General features: G+C 56.9%; 1 protein-coding gene across 3 annotated transcripts in view; it reads right to left on the bottom strand.

Moving 5' to 3' along the window:
* Positions 1–77: 77 nt before the first annotated feature.
* The window catches only part of LOC106897831 (ligand-dependent corepressor), a 75,374-nt gene continuing 58,928 nt past the window's right edge, over positions 78–16,523 (bottom strand). For all 3 annotated transcript variants that reach the window (XM_014958718.1, XM_014958734.1, XM_014958726.1), the window contains one exon: positions 78–11,122. In XM_014958718.1, the coding sequence (XP_014814204.1) occupies positions 6,622–11,122 (4,501 nt within the window). In that variant the 3' untranslated portion in view covers positions 78–6,621. The remainder of the gene's footprint in view (positions 11,123–16,523) is intronic.

Below are 16,523 nucleotides of genomic sequence, written 5' to 3' on the forward strand. Positions count from 1 at the left end.
GGATCAGCTGGGGTGGGAGTAAATTCCCAGTCTCGTGGGTCTGATTGCAGGAGTGGGAGCTATCTTTAGCTGCTTCCCCCCCCCCCCCCCCCAAAAAAAAGCTTAAAAAGTAGGTTAGCATCCTGCCGCCTAGCACAACACTATCTTACATGGCACCTACACATAATATATATTCACATTTCATTTTAAAATTAGGTACTCTTACAAACAGACTTAGAAAACATTGGCTGGCAGCGCAGCCCCAGGGACTGCCTGGCCCCCAGCCCCACGCCGGCCGGCTGCCCCCCAGCTCCTCCGGCTGCCCCCCAAGCTGCCAATGTGCCCTGAATGGAACCCACCAGCTGCCCCCACTGCCGCCCTTCAGGGAACGGGGGGGTGGAAGTGCTCGTGAAGGAGAGGGCTTGTCCGTGGGGAGGGGAGGGGGGGGAGGACAGGGACGGCGATTTCTGCTAAGCCTAGGGGTGAGCTTAATACAAACAAGAACTCCTGAGAACATCTTAGAACAGATGGATTCATTTCACAACCACCAAGCTAAAGGATGGGCCGAACGGACGCTACGACACATGGCTGGGGAGGGGGTGGGGGGGAGAGGGGAAAGGAGTAGCGGGGGCACACACACGCGATGCGGGGACATCGTAGCCTTGTGGTTTGCTCCAAAAAAACCTACCGCTACAGGAAAAGCTGCGGTGGGGTTCCCTGGCAGGGGGGAGCTGACCCCCACCTGGCTCCCAGGCTATCCAGGTGTACGGCCATGGGATACGGACCCAAGGATGCCTTGGCTGGAGCTCAGCCCCTTCCCTCAGTGGGAAGGCAAGAGAGCCCCAGCTGGATGGCAGCCCCCAAACACCTCCTGCCCATGCGGCTTTCCCAGTCGCCTTCCAACTGGGAATGCAGTTGTCAGGCTGAAAGAATAACAAGCCGGAGAGAGAAAGCATCCAACAGCAAGTCTTAAAAGCAGGGCGGTAGTACATCCCTGGCCTTCTGAGACCGAGGGCTGGCAGAGCTCTCGGAAACGCTGCTGTTTCCAGAGGTGCCGTGCGAGCGGCTGGGACACAGGTTGGGCTTCAGCATCGCTCATCCACCCCCCAACCAAAAGCAGCTGGGGCAGCCCCCGCCAGCCCACCGGGTCTAGTGCCCCCCAGCTCCTTCTGGCACAGGGGGGACATGGGGAGCATCAGGGATGAGTTCCTCCTGCTCTCCCAGCTCCTGGAGGATGACCAGCAACGTGGCAGACCGTTCACTGGAGGCATCACCGCTGGCCAGCCAGCTCTTTGGAGAAGGTTTGCTGCAAACACCCATCACTGACCCGCCGGCAGCCGGACACAGAAACACCCATCACTGCACACAGCGAACACGAGCACGAAGGACCTCATTAGTGACAAACTAGTGATGAATATAAACACATGCACACCTTGGATATACTGCACGCGCCCTTGTCCGCGGAGAAACCCACTCCAAGACTACCATTGCCAGACAAGAAAACATAACAGTGACAGATAAAAGGAGCCATCCCGGGCTCAAACTGCTCCCGACAGATAGATTTTGACTTGAAGCTCGGCAAGCCAAGTCCCTCCTGGAGGTCAGGGAAGATGGATGCTTCCTGACACACATGAAGTGTGAAGACCCAGAGCTGCTCACGACAAGGTGACCATGCACATAAGAGAGAGGGGCTGGCAGCAAAGGGACAGCAAGGCTCTGTAGGCACAGAGCTAAGAAGATGCTGCTCCTGGTGTGTGGACCTGAGAGCCGGGATGGAGGCTAGTTGCAAGAATAGGATGAGAAAGCAGCCAGCAAGGAAAGTCAGAGTAACCCCAAGAAGTCTGTTTTATGGGACATGGTACTTGTGCTGAAATCTGGAGCTGAGGGCGCAGAGCAGAGAGATGCGGGGTGGCCCGGAGGAGGAGGAGGAGCGTGGTGAGGCTGCAGAGCTGAGGATGGCACTGTGGTCATGCCAGTGGGCAGCTCGGCACCCTTCAAATGGAAACGCGCTCCACGCCCGTGTGGAATAAGGGGATAAATCGTGTTGCTTACTCCCTTCCATTCATTAAGATCCTCTGCAGGTCCCTGCACATCCCTTGTAGAGTGGAAAAGCTGCATTTATGGGAAACAGGCTGGGGCCCTGCCTCAGCAGCACATCTCCCCCTGCCACAGAACGAGGAGAAACAAGCAGGGCCTGTCCCGAGTCATTAACACAGGTTACACCCGTGTAACAGGTTACACCCGTGGTACTGCCTCTACCTACTTGTGGGTCTCTTCTGCACTGTCCCAGCTGAAATGGGGCTCCACGGAGAGAGGAAACTGGGAAGCAAACCAGGAAGACAGCAATGCAACACAAGGGCTGACGGGGAGAAAAAGAAAAGGAGGAAGAATTTAAACAGGAGGCGGCGACTTGCATCTGAGCCCTGACAAAGAAATTGGAGCTACTCGTGCAACGCCACCCTGCCAGGCAGTCACCTCACACACAGACCCTTTAATTTGCTTAGCAAATTAAACTGAAATTTAATTTTCTAGCAAATTACAGCACTCCTCCTTCCTGCCCCAAAATAAAAGCACTCACACAAGCGAGTGTGAAGCGCATTAAAAGCAGGTCTTGCAGTCTGCAAGACCTGGCAGCTATCACTGTGCCAAGTGGAGAAGGCACCCCGGGGAGGTGGAGGGACCAAGGATGGCATCTCCCCAAGCAGTGACAGCAAGGGAAGGGGCCTGGCAAGTAGCTGGGGGCCTCCTCGGAGCAGAAAGCCTTAATGCTTTTCTAGAGGTGACAACCACCCCTGGCCTACCTCACCCCCGGGGCACCCTCCCCTGGGGTAACGGATTGCACAAATGTGAAATTTGGAGAACTTGTTACTAAAGCACCACTATTCCCACCTCAAGGTGGACTGGAGAGGTCCTGCCCCAAGCGATAACTCAGCCACAGGTGGTGGCTTCACCTCACCCATCCCTTGGCAAACACGCCTGCTCCTAAAAACGACCTGGGTGAGTTAAACCCACCCCCCCAAAGCCCAGCAGCCTGGGTGGGAGGAAACACTCCTGCCAGCTCCTCACAAACAGCACAACGTAGAGAGGAATCACTCCAGTTTTCCTCAAAACTGTGATTTCTGAACAAGGGGGAGTTGTGGGGGGGAAAGGAGGAGCGGGGGAGCAGAGCAGCTCCGAGCAGGGCCTGGGTGCTTCCTGGGAGCCCCACGAAGGCCGCGGCCCCAGGGACAGGACCCAAGGAGCAGGAGCCAGGGGGGGGTCCTTGCTGACAAGACCCCAGACCATCTCACCCCCCTGGAAAAGCCTGGCCCCACACCTCCTGCAGCCCCCTGTCCCTGCAGATGCCTCGGGTGCTGCTCTGCCACCCCAGCCAGGAGCCCACCAGGGACAGGCTGGGCTGGTCACAGGCCGCAGTCTGGGGCAATTGTATTTAAAAACAATTTTCTTTGAAAAAAACCACAAAGCCTCAGAATTGTTTGCTTTCTCCTCATTCACTTTCTGGACACAAGAGTAACAACCCACACCCCAGCCCAGAATCCTCGTTTCAGCCCCATCCTGACAGAAAACACACCCTCTGCCTTTCGTCATTGAAGGGAACATAAATTCAGATTTCCAGCTGTGAGGCACAGCCCGGCTCCTTTAAAAAGTCAGTAGGATCTTTGCACGGATTTTGTGAGTGTTACTCACTTATTTTTTGCACAGAACATGTCGGATCTAAATTGAGACAGCTGGGGCTTGCTGAAGGCCCCTGGCATCCCCCGGGGAGGGACGGAGCTGCTAGCTGAAGGGGATGGGGGCCTCCGGGGCCACCTCACTCCCTCCTGGGATCCCCGTGACTCCCTGTGTAGGAAATCTCCATCCTCCCGAGCCGAAACACAGCAGTTGGACAGAATGTTACAGACCCAGACTGGGAGTTGAAAGGGGTGGGAGGAATATGGTTTTCCTTTGAGCATCTCTGGTTTCTCCCCGTGACGGGTCCTGGCCATTCCCCTCCGGAGCTGACGCCAGAAAGCTCAACGTGCTGATCCCACCACTGCCTGAGCCAACCAGCACACACCAAACTGGGACAGACGCCTGGACACCGCTTCACTCCCACACTGATGGGATGCCTGACATCTCCTGCCCCTGCCATGCTCCAGCCGAGTGGGGTTGGTGGAGCCCCCGGGCACAGGGAGGCAGCCAGGAGGCTGGAGGGACATCACCCCATCTCCACTCACTTCGTCAAGGTTTTAATCCTAATGAGGTTCCCACTCCTAGAAGCAGGGAAGATGGGGAGCAAGAGGAAGAGAGAGTGAAACTCCCAAGGATGGCTCGGTGCGTGGTGCCCGGCACGTACAGCCCAACACGGGCGCTTCAGGAGTGATGGTGAAGGATGGAAAAGGGGGGTTTTGCTGCAGGGGAACGGGGCGAGGAGCTGAGATAAGAGGGATGCTCACACGCACGCCCTGCCCACGGGAAGAAGGGGAAATCCTGTGCCCTGGAGCGGCTGCCCCAGCCGGAGGTTAGAGGAGGAGCTTTAAGTAAGGATGGAGAAGCAAGAGGAAAAGACAACCTGTAAGAAAGGTACAGATCAGTCATTTAACTGCCATCAGTGCCCTCCTGCCTCACACCTCTCCTGAAATGCTTTTAAATCTTTTCTGATGGAATGTTTGACATATTTAATGCATGCAGTAAAAATTAAAGTAATAGATAACTTCATATTAATCTGTACAGGGACTGACAGGCTAGATTTAATCACTTCCTAGCTGTTCAGAGAGTTAACTTATTCTAACATGAGTCAAAGGAAAGGTAAAGGATTTTTTCTTTTTTTTAAATCAGCCATTTCATAGTAAGAGAAAATTGTGCCGCAGCCTCGTGTGCATCAGTGCTGGGGAAGGGAATACCTGCAAGAGAGCCAGAGGTGCTCTGAGAAGGGCAGGTGAATCTGAATTCCCTGTTTCATCCTCTAAATGGGTAACATTTAAAGAGGATTTAACCTGCCTTCTACCTCCAGTCCATGGGGTTCAATGCCAACCATAAAAAGCAATTCCCATTGCAGCCGAGCCCTCTCTAGCCTCTGTGCCCAGAGGCAGCATCTCTGGAACGTCTGGCCTGTCCCCAGAGCCTGCAGCAGGGACAAGTTGCTCAGCAAGGACCGGCAAGTGGCTCTGTTGACCCCAGAGCCTGCTCAGGCACTGCTGCTTTCTGCATGGGAAGAGGTTTAGCAGCGGGATTCATGCCAATGGACTTTGTGCAGCAAGGTGACAGCGGGGACGCAGTGGCTGGGCAGGGTCCTGTCCCCCAGCGCGGGTGGCACGGTCCCTCCCCAGCCCCTGAGCATCCCTGCCCGGGATGGCCGGCGCAGCCACGCGCTCTCTGCTCTTCTAACGGGTTATATCTCAGCGGTGCTGGGCACCGGGACCCTCTTCTGCCACTGCAGACCCCCCACCCGGCTCTTCCACGTGCAGCAGGGGCTTCCCGAGGAGACCTGCGAAGGCATCGCTGCAGGACAGGGCAGAGGCTTGGCCACCTTCAGACTCCGCAGCACCAGACACGGACAAACCCAACCACACCTGGCTAGTAAAAGGTCAAAATGCAAATTACAGTAAAAAACAACCCGAAGTCAGTCCCTTATCCCAACCCTATTCCAACTGCGAATCCCGGCTTAGGAGGGTGCTAAGAAGAGGTGCACAGGGTGAGGGTCAGGGCTCCCCCTCTGCAGAGCACCAGCATCAGAAGGAGCCCGAGCCCCTAAAAAGGGAGAGATTCACCCCTCAGTGAAGCGCTGCAGAAGCTGCTTTGCCATCAGAGCCCCACAGAAACCACCACGGGGACAGCAAAACGGGAGACACAGGCATGTCCAACAGCAGGGCACGGCAGGACCCCTTCATCCCTGAAGCCAGCAAGAAATAAAGACGGATACAGCCCAGCGCGCCCGGAGGCGGCAGCCTGGTACCCACAGCATCTCCTCCACCACCTCCGCCTGAGCGGGACCTCCCCACCCCACGGGCTGTGCAATGGGGGGGAAGGAGGCCATCAGCAGTACACACACCAGTAGCTAATTAATACTTGGATGCAGGTAATGGCACGGGACACCAGCAGCTGCTACTAACAAACCAACAAAGGACAGATTTGCCTTTTTCTCCCTCACCGATGGGAAATGGTTTTGGTTTTGCTTTAAATGCCACTAAGAAGACAGACAGAAGGAGGACTCGGAAGGAAAGGGAAATGTTTGCGTGCACCCAAAGGCTGCCAAAAGCTACTTCATGTGCACGAAGGTGGTTTTCTTTCTGCTACAGTACAAGTGCTTGTGCCTCAAGTATAAAACGCAAGCCTCCAAATCACACAGACGAGCTTCTTATTTTTATTTTTAAAGTGATAAATAAGGCACTGTACTTTTAACTAAAACTGCCTGGTTCCAAGTTTTTAAAAAAAAAACCCAAGGAACGTTCAAACTGCAGAAACTTCCTTCTGAACAGCAGAGCCAGACAGGCCGACCTCTTCTCTGTCCGAGACACATCTGCTGATGCCTAAAATCACGGGCGTTATCCTTTAACTGCGGATTTTTAAAGGCTTGCTACAGCTTATAAAAGCAGCTTTAGTTAATGCATGGTAAAGGGCTACTACTATACATCAGTTTTGTACATGGCTACCGGCTCTTCGCTATTTCGGGTCCAGTCGCGAGCGTTTGCTGTGTGAACAGTCCACTTTTGCCCTCAGCTTCCTCTTGCCCTGCGACCCGCTGCTCTCCTGCATCTTCTTCATGGACCTCGTCAGGGTCTTCCCGCCGCTGGGCTTCTTGTTGGCCATCTTCTGCGCCCGCGTGGAGGACTCCCCCAAGGGCTTCTGCTTGGGGGACTTGGCCAGCTCCTCGTGGCCGGGGGGCAGCACGGCCCGTCTGCTTGTGTTCTCCTTGCCCTTCCGCATGGGGAGCCGCACCTTCTCCAGCTGCCTTTTTGGGGCTCTCTTCTCTTTCAAAGCCATTTTTCTGGCCAGCTTATTGCTTCTCTCCATGGCAGCCTGCTTGCGGGTGGCGGGAGCTTTCGTGCCAACTTCTAAATGCTTTATTTTACTGGCCTTCTTGGCAGGCAGCTTGTCCTTGGTGGAGGAGCCCGACCGCTCCTGGGTGCCCCCGCTCTCCTTCAGCGTCCTCTTCTTCCTGCTGAGCTGGAGATCAGCTTTGGGTGAGGGGTCCTCCTGGGACCTGCCCTTCCCCTTCCGCCCCTTCCCCGTCCCATCCACCGACGGAGATCTAGCAGGAAAGGCGTCTGCTTTGATCTGCAAGGCCAACTTTGGGGACATCAGGGGGTTGATGCACACGCTCTTGCGGCTCTGCTTGCTCTCCAGGGACGGGTGGTCCCCCGGGCCATCACTCTTCTTCTCTGCCTTCACCACGCGGTGCTGGGCTCGCAGCTTGCCCCGCAGGTTGGAGTACTTGCGCAGGATCCTGGTGCTGGCCTGCGTGGGCAAGCTGAGGGCGGGTGGGATGGTTTTGTCTTCGCTCAGGTTCTCAGTACTGGCGTCGGTGAGAGGGGTCTGGCTGGGACCGGTGGCTTCTTCAGCCTCCGCTTTATCAGCGTTCTCCCGAATTTTGGCCCAAAGCTTTTGGTTCTTCAGGTTATTCCGAGCCGGGGTAGTGGCAGCAAACTTCTTGAGGTGTTTTTTCAAACGCTCAGCTTGCAGCGAGCTGGGGTAGAGACCGGAGGAAGAATATTTCTGCATGGGGACTTTGATGGGGGGGATCTCCCCCGGGAGACGGGTGTTGAGTTTCTTCACGATCACTAGAGACCTAGTTTCAGTTGTCTCCAGAAACCACTGGCAGATGTCGGAGAGCTTAAAGGCCTTCATAAACAGCATCTGGACAGGAGAAAGCTTCTGCACTTCCAGCGAGCCTCTACTTTTCCGCGTCCTTTTCTTGCTTTTCCAAATCTCTTTCAGCTTGTCGGCTTTGCTCTTTACCTTGGGGGTTGGCTGCACCTCCTTCTCCAGCTGAATCCACCCTTTCTGAACTTTCATGTACTGTGCGTTGAACTCGGCAATGAGCTCCTGGTTCTCTTCTTCAGCACACCACTCCATGAACTTTGGTTTGCTGTCTATGTCCTCCAACTCCGGGAAGTCGTCATTCCCTGAACTCCACTCGTCCCTCAGCTTGGGGATCGCTTGCGTAGACTCCTTCCCTGGTGTGCTCTTTTTTGTGGTTTCCACGGGCGCGGGCGCGTGTCTTAAGTTATAAAACTGCAGGGCAACCTTTTTATGCTTTGCAGCCTTTGGGGGAAGATGTTTGCTTCCACCTCTGCTGCTGGGACATGGAAGCAAATTGGCCACCAGCTCACAGCTCTCCAGCTTGCTCGTGTCCATGGCACTGTCAGAGCTCTCCTCGTCCTTTGCGCTGGCATTGTCTGATTTCACATCCTCTTCCTCGGTGTCGTTCGCAGGCACGCTGCTCTCTGGAGGGAGGAGAATGCTTCTGTCCTCAGAATCAGCCTGGACATCAGCTTCCAGCATCTCGCCCGGTTGATTTTGGCCGCTGTGAGCAGGGGGGTCGTCTTTAGAGGAATTTTCTTCCTCTGCAGCAGTCTCTTTCGCTAAGATGCTTTTATAGGTTTGTCTGGTGGTGACACCGTTCTCCTCACCTGGCCACTGCTCAGCGATGCTCTCGGAGGCGCCCGGCCCCTCGCTGGTTTTGAGCAGCGCGTTGGGGCAGCAGTCGTTTGGGAAGTGCAGGGACGCTGCCCCATCCAGCTGCACTTCTCTCTTGAACCGCTTAGCGCCAGGGCTCTTGGAGAGTTTGATCTGAAGGCAAGGAAGCTGCACAGAGCTGGAAGTACCAGTGTCCTCAGCGCTGCCCTCGGTCGGTGACTGGGACTGCTGGCTTCGGAGACGCCGATCCGATGCCACGAGCACCCTCCTGCTTTTCTTGCGCTTCTTGTCTAGACTGTCTTTGGAAGAGACCGAGTCTTTCTCTGCAGTATCTGAGCCATCGGGTTCAGGCGGCGTTTCCCCTTCAAGGGACTCTTTTTCACCTACTGGGCTGTTAATCTGCACTGCCTCTCCTTGGCAGATTTTGGGGAGGTCCTCTTGCTCAAGGGAGCCGTCACCTGCCATGCCTGGGAATTCAGCTTCTGGTTCAGCATCGATGCTTTTGTTCATGTCCACGCACTGGAAGGTGGCAGGGGGCTCCAGGGGGCTCTCCCCATCCAAGGTGGCAGGGAGCTCTGGGGGGCTCTCCCCATCCAAGGTGGCAGGGGGCTCATCAGGAGCCAGCCGCCCCGGAGAGCGTGGGGAGGGCTCTGCCAGACACAGCCCGCTGGGCTCCGTGTCTCCCGTGCCTGGAAGCTGGGCAGGATCCCTGGCACCATCACGGGCCAGGGGTGCTGTGTCCGCAGCGGCGCAGGGCTGCAGGGGGGACTTTGGCTCCGGGCAGGCGGAGAGGTCCAGATCAGTTTGTGTGTCAGAGCCTGGGGAACTTTCCTCCCCGCCGGGGGGCTCTGAAACTGGAAGGGCAGCAAAATCAGCAGCCTGCCCGCCACCACTGCCCTCCCCGGAGGAGCCCAGGCTGCTGCCAGCATCCCAGGGGATGGAGCCTCCTGCTCTCGTCCCCCCTCCTTCAGCAGGAGGGGAGCCGGGGGGCGGCGAGCCGGCCAAGCTGTCCTCTTTCTGGGGGCTGGGTGGAGCAGAGAGGGAGAAGAAGGGCATGGCCATGGTGGCTTCCCTCGACCGCAGCGCCCGGGTATCCCGGGGGGGCACAGAGCTCAGCTCAGCTCTCTCTTTTGTTTCTCGGCTGGTTGGTGCCCCTTTAGCCAGGAGCCTCAGGGAAACCCTCTTCTCACCATCCCGTCCTGCCCCCGCGGACCCCCCCACGGAGAGCACCAGGGGCGGCTTAGTGCTCACGAGGGTCTCTGTTCGCCGCGCGGGGCTGCTGCCCCTCTCCTCCCCCCGGCAGCTCCGGACCAGCGTGCGGACGGTCGGGAGCTCGCAGCACTCCCCGTTGAAGTAGTACCCCCGGGTGCTCTTCCTGGCCGTCCTGCGGGACGAGACGGACCGCTGGCTCTCGAAGTGGCACTCGGTGATGGGCTGGCTGATGTAGACCACGTCGCACTGGTTGTCGTAGTCATTGATTCTCAGCCCTGACGCCTTCTTGCTCTTCCGAGTGGATCTGAGGGAGGCTGCCTTGGCGCGGGGGTGCCCGCCGGGGGTCCGGTGGGCGGCTGGCGCGGCGCCGGCAGGTAGCCAGCCCTCTTTGGACTTGTCGAGGGGTCCCTTCTCGGCCGGGTGCAGGTGGCAGCCTGCCTTGCCCTTGGCCATGGCGTGGAGGTGGTTTTCTTGCTTTGGTCTCGCATCTTGTTCTTTCGCGTCTAAGTCCTGGTGCAAAGATGCTTTCGAGCTGCATTGTAAAGTGTTCTCTTTGTCGGCTCTGCGAGGGGGGGTCACCGCAAAGCCGGGATCCCACGACTCTTCTGGGAGAGCTCTGAAAGAGCTCTTCTGGGACCCCAGACAGCCGTCTAAGCTGTCCTCGCTGCCATTCACATTTGCCACCTTGACCGAGATATAACCTTCCACGAGAGTCTTACCTGCTAGCTGCTCTTTAGTGTCCTCACACCTTCTGACACTGGCTTCTTGCTCGTGTCCGGTGGCTTGCTGCCCTTCCAGGCTTTTTGTGGCATGATGGAAATTCAAAGAGGAAGAGTTCAACGCGCTGAGGTATCCTTGGGTGGAGCTATCCTTTGGACTAGCAGAGTGAAGCCTGGTGATGGGGAGCTCAGAGAAGTCCCTTCTCAAAGCAGGACTGGAGCTCTCTGCTCTGTCCAGAGACTTCAGCTCCGCCGGCTGCTTCGGGGCTTGTCCTGTAAGATGCAGGGGGCCATCAGACCCCGACTGTCCTGGGTCCAAGGAAGAAGGGGGCTTTGATTCAGTACAAGTAGCACCCTTATCCTGATTTTCAGTGCTTCGCTGGCTACAACCAGAGCCACAAGTAGCGGCCTCCATGCTCTCGGATTCAGACAACTGCTGGCCTTCAGAGTCTGGTTGTACTTCAGTGTATATGTCGTTTAGCACACGGATGAATTGCTTCTGGTGGTGCGTACACAGTCTGACCATAAACTTTTCCAGTGGAGACTTCGGCTGATTGTTAGAGTCTATTGCTATTGTCTCTGCTGCATCCTCTCTGGAGAGACAAAGAGAGAAGCAATCAGTAATATGTCCCAGGGAATAAAAGTTTATGCTGCAAAACTGGAATAGCCCTTCTCCTCCCACTCATTGTACCGCTTGCCTGACCTCCAGGTGGGATCAAGCATCCTGCTGTCACAGGGCTGGCAGTCTCCAGCACGCACGCTTACGTACACATGCTGCTGGCAGGATGTGGACTGGCACTTTTGTTTGTCTCCCACTGCCAGAGCGCCCGTGTCAGCCTGGGACATCCTGGTGTGTAGGCACCACATGATGTGTTCAAAGCAAATCTACATTTCCCAGTCAGAATCAGATTTACTATCCACATGGTGCCCGGGGTAGAAGTCCCAGCACTTTGGGGACCCTTCCAGGACCATGGCACCCCTCTGCGTGCGTGACCTGCGTGGCCAGGCTGGGTGGGAGCGGAGCAGCGTCCCAGCTGGGCAGTCAGATGCCAGAAACCTCAAACCCCTGTGTGTTTCTTCACATTCTGCTTACACTTCAGTGGCAGGAGATGGGCAAACTGAACAGATCTGAGCCTCCTCCTCCGTAATCAGGGCAGAAATTTGGAGGAGCAGGATGTGCAGGCAGCGATGCACCCTCGTGTGATGCGGTGCCGTCCCACCCGCACTGGCCTTTGATTTACTGCCATTTAATGCAGTGGCCCTGCAGCCCAGGGGCTGGCTGTCAACGAGCGGTGGTGGCTTGGAAAGGTGTGCTTCTACAGCACAGAATCACCCCCACTCTGCTAGCTCTCAAATCAAGGCCATTATCATCTACCTGCCTGGCAGAGGCAATTAATTAGGCCTTATTGGTGGAGAGGCTAAGGGATAATTACCCAGTGTTTGCATGAACTCATCAGGAGGGCCATTCCAGGTGCTGTTATCGAGACCGTACCTGTTTCCCAACGGCAGCCATTCCCACCCAGTCCCCACCACAGCGAGGGGGCTGCGCACCTTGGCACCCACCCTGCCTGGCACAGGGTCATTGCCAGCAACACAAGGGCTGCTTTTCAGTAACAGTCGCACTTTGCACCTCCTGGCTTTCTACCAGAGGGGTGAAAAGTCGTTCCCCCCCCCCCCCCCTCCCCAGCATCGGGAACTGACCTCGCTTGCTCTCTGGGTCAGGGGGGGACACGCTTATCACGGGATTTGGGGCCAGGGTGGGGAAAATCAGCTTTATCTGGAGTGGGTTTTTCCTCCCCAGGCTGCCAGGTGCAGGGCTGCACGGGCAGAGAGGGAGGGAGAGCCCTGGCTCGAAGGAGCTGGTGGCAGAGAGGAGGAGGAGGAGGAAGGAGAGCCAGGGACCGGAGCTGGCGGGGCTCGGTGGCAGCCAGGGTGGGGAAAATCAGCTTTATCTGGAGTGGGTTTTTCCTCCCCAGGCTGCCAGGTGCAGGGCTGCATGGCAGAGAGGGAGGGAGAGCCCCGGCTCGAAGGAGCTGGTGGCAGAGAGGAGGAGGAGGAGGAAGGAGAGCCAGGGACCGGAGCTGGCGGGGCTCGGTGGCAGCCGGTGTGCCGAGGTGGCCCCGGGCAACCATCACCTGCTGCTTGCTTACTGCGGGCGGGCTGCTCGCTTTGAAATGACAAGCTCTGGGGGGCCACCTCCAGCAACCCGCTCCCCCCAGCTTGTGGGGTCTGCTCCCAAACCCGGCAAAGGGCAGGGGAAGGTGCCCAAGGGCCACCTTGGACTGGCCAGGTGGCACCTGGTCTCCTCTTCGCTCAGAAACACTACGCTGCAGCCCTGCCTGCCCTCAGCATCTGCCCAGCCAGCCTTCGCTTTCCAGTTTGCCCCAATTTTAAAGCGTAACGAGGCTTTGCCTCTCAATCTCAGCCACTGGGTTTCCTCAAAGGCTTTGTGGGGCAGGGTTTTCCCAAAACTGCCCAGAAAGGGCTGAGCGAGCCTGTCTCGCCCAGTGTGCTCCGGCACCTCCAGAGGTTAGAGATAAAGAACGTACCTCCAGACTGCTCTACTACACCCGGGCAGGAAAAGCGCCCTCCAGCCACCACCTCAACTGGTTCTACCTGGCGCTCCGAGGACTTTTCAATTCTGCAACGCCTGGGATTAGTTCAAATAAAAACGCTCAGGTACAACCTGGCCCCTCTCCAGAGCCCTGCACAGGAAGGGTTGATGTCAGCCGGGATCTCTTCCCCAGCCCAGCTCCTCCCCTTGCCCTGCTGAATAACAAAGGGGGGATAAAAAAAAAAACCCTCCTCTCCCCTGCAAAAAGGGGGGTTTGGAGCAGGGGGCTTTTCCAAGGGGCAGACCTTCAGCACGACCTTCTTTTTTTTTTTTTTTTTTTTTTTAGCTTCAGCACGACCTTTTTTTTTCTTCTTTTTTTTTCACTTTTGCAAAGAGGGCGGGTGTTTTCCTCTTACCTGCTCGCCAGCCCAGCTCATGAGAGCGGCAGCCATCTTCCCCCAGCCAGCCCCAATTTATAGCAGCGGCGGCAGCAGAGGAGTGGCCCAGCCCCACGCCACGCTCCCGGCCACCATCCGGAAGGTTACGGTGGCATAAAAGCCAGTTCCCTCCTTGCCAGGGCACCTTTGGGTGCCATGGGCAAATGTCCACCAAGGAAGAGCCCGTGGCAGAGGGGAAGGGGTCGCGGGGGAAAAGGCGAGTTGCAGGCTGGGTGATGCCCAGCGATGCCCACCATCTCGGTGGGGCTGTGTATGGAGTCCCCAGTTTGGGAGAAAGGGCCCCATCCCCACCCCTGGAAGTGTTTATGGCCAGGCTGGATGGGGCTTGGAGCAACCTGGTCTGGTGGGAGGTGTCCCTGCCCAGGGCAGGGGGTTGGAACTTGATTGTCTTTAAGATCATCCAACTCTGAGACCTTCCAGCTCTGACCACTCTATGATTCTATGACCAAAGCTGGGCACCCTCCTTCCTCGCCTTGCAGCAGTGATGCCCAATGCAGTGACACCTCCTCTGCAGGGATGTGCAGGGCTGGAAAAGTCCCACTGGTGTGGCAGAGGGGACCTGGGCTCTCTGGGTCCTAAGGGCACCAGGGTGGCGTCTGTGCCTTGCCTTCACCTAGTTTCTTCCCCTGAAGTGTGACTGAGGCCATGGTGCTCGTTACTTCACCTTATTTGCCCCAGTGTACTCCAAGGAGTCACTCTGAGATACATACAGCTTGTCAAGCTGTAAAGTTGAAAAAAAAAGAGAGATAAATATTTTTTCTGCTTGATAAAGGAAATAAAACCATTCAGCCTCAATGCCCTTTGCTCTTAGAAGGCCCATCTCACGCTTGGCAACATGGTTCACCTGCATGGTTCACACACATGGTGTGTGACCTTCAGGGTCCTCTCCTTTAACACCACTTTGGCTCAAAAATCATAGAATCATAGAATGGTCGGAGTTGGAAGGGACCTTAAAGATCACAGAGTTCCAACCCCCTGCCCTGGGCAGGGACACCCCCCACCAGACCAGGTTGCTCCAAGCCCCATCCAGCCTGGCCTTGAACCCCTCCAGGGATGGGGCAGCCACAGCTTCTCTGGGCAACCTGGGCCAGGCTCTCACCACCCTCACACCAAAGAATTTCTTTCTGGTATCTCATCTAAATCTCCCCTCTTTCAGTTTAAATCATTCCCCTTTGTCCTGTCACTCCACTCCCTGACCAAGAGTCCCTCCCCATCTCTCCTGGAGCCCCTTCAGGTACTGGAAGGCCATTAGAAGGTCTCCCCAGAGCCTTCTCTTCTCCAGGCTGAACACCCCCAGCTCTCTCAGCCTGTCTTCACAGCAGAGGGGCTCCAGCCCTCGGAGCATCTTCATGGCCCTCTGCTGGACCCGTTCCAACAGGTCCATGTCCTTTCTATGTAGAGGACACCAAATCTGGACACAGCACTCCAGGTGGGGTCTCACCAGAGCAGAGCAGAGGGGTAGAATCCCCTCCCTGGCCCTGCTGGCCACGCTTCTTTTGATGCGGCCCAGGATGGGGTTGGCTCTCTGGGCTTTGTTCTCGGGAGGCTCTAGTGGAGGTGTCCCTGCCCAGGGCAAAGGGGGTTGGAACTTGATGACCTCTAAGGTCCCTTCCAACTCTGACCATTCTGTGATTCTGTGAGGCAGCCCCCCCTGTCTCTGGAGAGCCTGTCCCTCAGGAGGTGCAGGTCAGCGTGGCAGAGGCTGCAGGGTCAGCAGACGAGTGAAGGAGCCCAGGTCTGCCCAGACCATCGCAGCCTTCTCCCGGTGCCCACACTCACCCCTTCCCACGGGACTTGGCCCAAGGCTCTCTTAACTTTGGGTGTGCAGGAGGAACGTGTCACCTCTCCCAAGGGCTGCAGCGGCCACAAGCCCCGTGGTGGGGTGAGGTGACCCACGGGGGACCCTCTCTTGCCTGTAGCCACGCTTCAAGCGCAGTCACACACCCCCGTGGGGTACCCAGAACGATTCACCACGATGGGAGAGACCACCTGCCCGCCCGTGGGCTTCCAGCAGAGCCTGGCAGAGGCAGGTCTGCCCTCTCTGGCCACCAGCCTTGAGAGCTGCCTACACCAGGGCTGCTGGGGAAGCACCCCACTGCCACGTGTCACCCCACACCAGCACGGGACACCCCGGCATCCCAAGCAAATCTTATCACCTGAGCCCCCGGCTACCTCCCTGGCCCTTCTGGCTTTCCCAGGGCAGCCCCCTTCTCTCCTCCCTCCCCGCCTGCCGCAGAAGGTGTCAGAGGCATCAAGGGGCAGGAGCTGTCAGAGCCACAAACGGAGCTGTTGCTACGCAACCCCGGCGGTGCAGCAATTAACGCTGGGGAAAACGTGCTGTGCTCTAAAGCTATTTGCATAGCTGCGTGCTGCAAGACATTTGTTTGCATTGTGCCTTCCCTGTTTAGCGGAGTTGGAAGTGAACCCTCCCCCCAGCTCTTGCTTGGGAGAGGACTCGGGGGCTTCCAACAAAGGCCAGAGGGTTGGGGACGATGGGGCTGGGGGAAGGTTTGTCTGTCCAGGTGTAGGACATCCTATAGGGCACAGGTATAGGATTTACAGGGCGGGGAGGAAAGGCCAAGATCTCTGGACTTCAGAGCTTCACCACCCCCTTGCAGAGCCAGCTCCTGCCGTGCCCCTGACCCACTGGTGGGGTTGCCACCATCTCCCCTTTTCCAGGGTGACACCACACTTGCTCTGCCAGAAACAGAGCGTCAGGGGCAGCCCAGGCTGGCTCTGCTCCGAGAGGGAACTCTGGGGGGGACACCATGGGGAGAGGAAAGGGAGGGAGAAAGAAATGAGCTGGTTCACACCAACCTACCTGGGATGCTGGTCTCCGAAAACCTGCCGATTGCCAACTGCAATCTTCTGGTTTGCCCACCCCAAGTTTCTCACTATTGAACATGAAGCCTGTGCCCTTTTTGGGTTTCTTTTTTTTAGCCCTTGAACATCGGTTTGATTGATTATAAGTTTACAGGTATG

The sequence above is a fragment of the Calidris pugnax genome, unplaced genomic scaffold, assembly GCF_001431845.1.
Source record: "Calidris pugnax isolate Ruff unplaced genomic scaffold, ASM143184v1 scaffold4, whole genome shotgun sequence".
Classification (NCBI taxonomy): domain Eukaryota; kingdom Metazoa; phylum Chordata; class Aves; order Charadriiformes; family Scolopacidae; genus Calidris; species Calidris pugnax.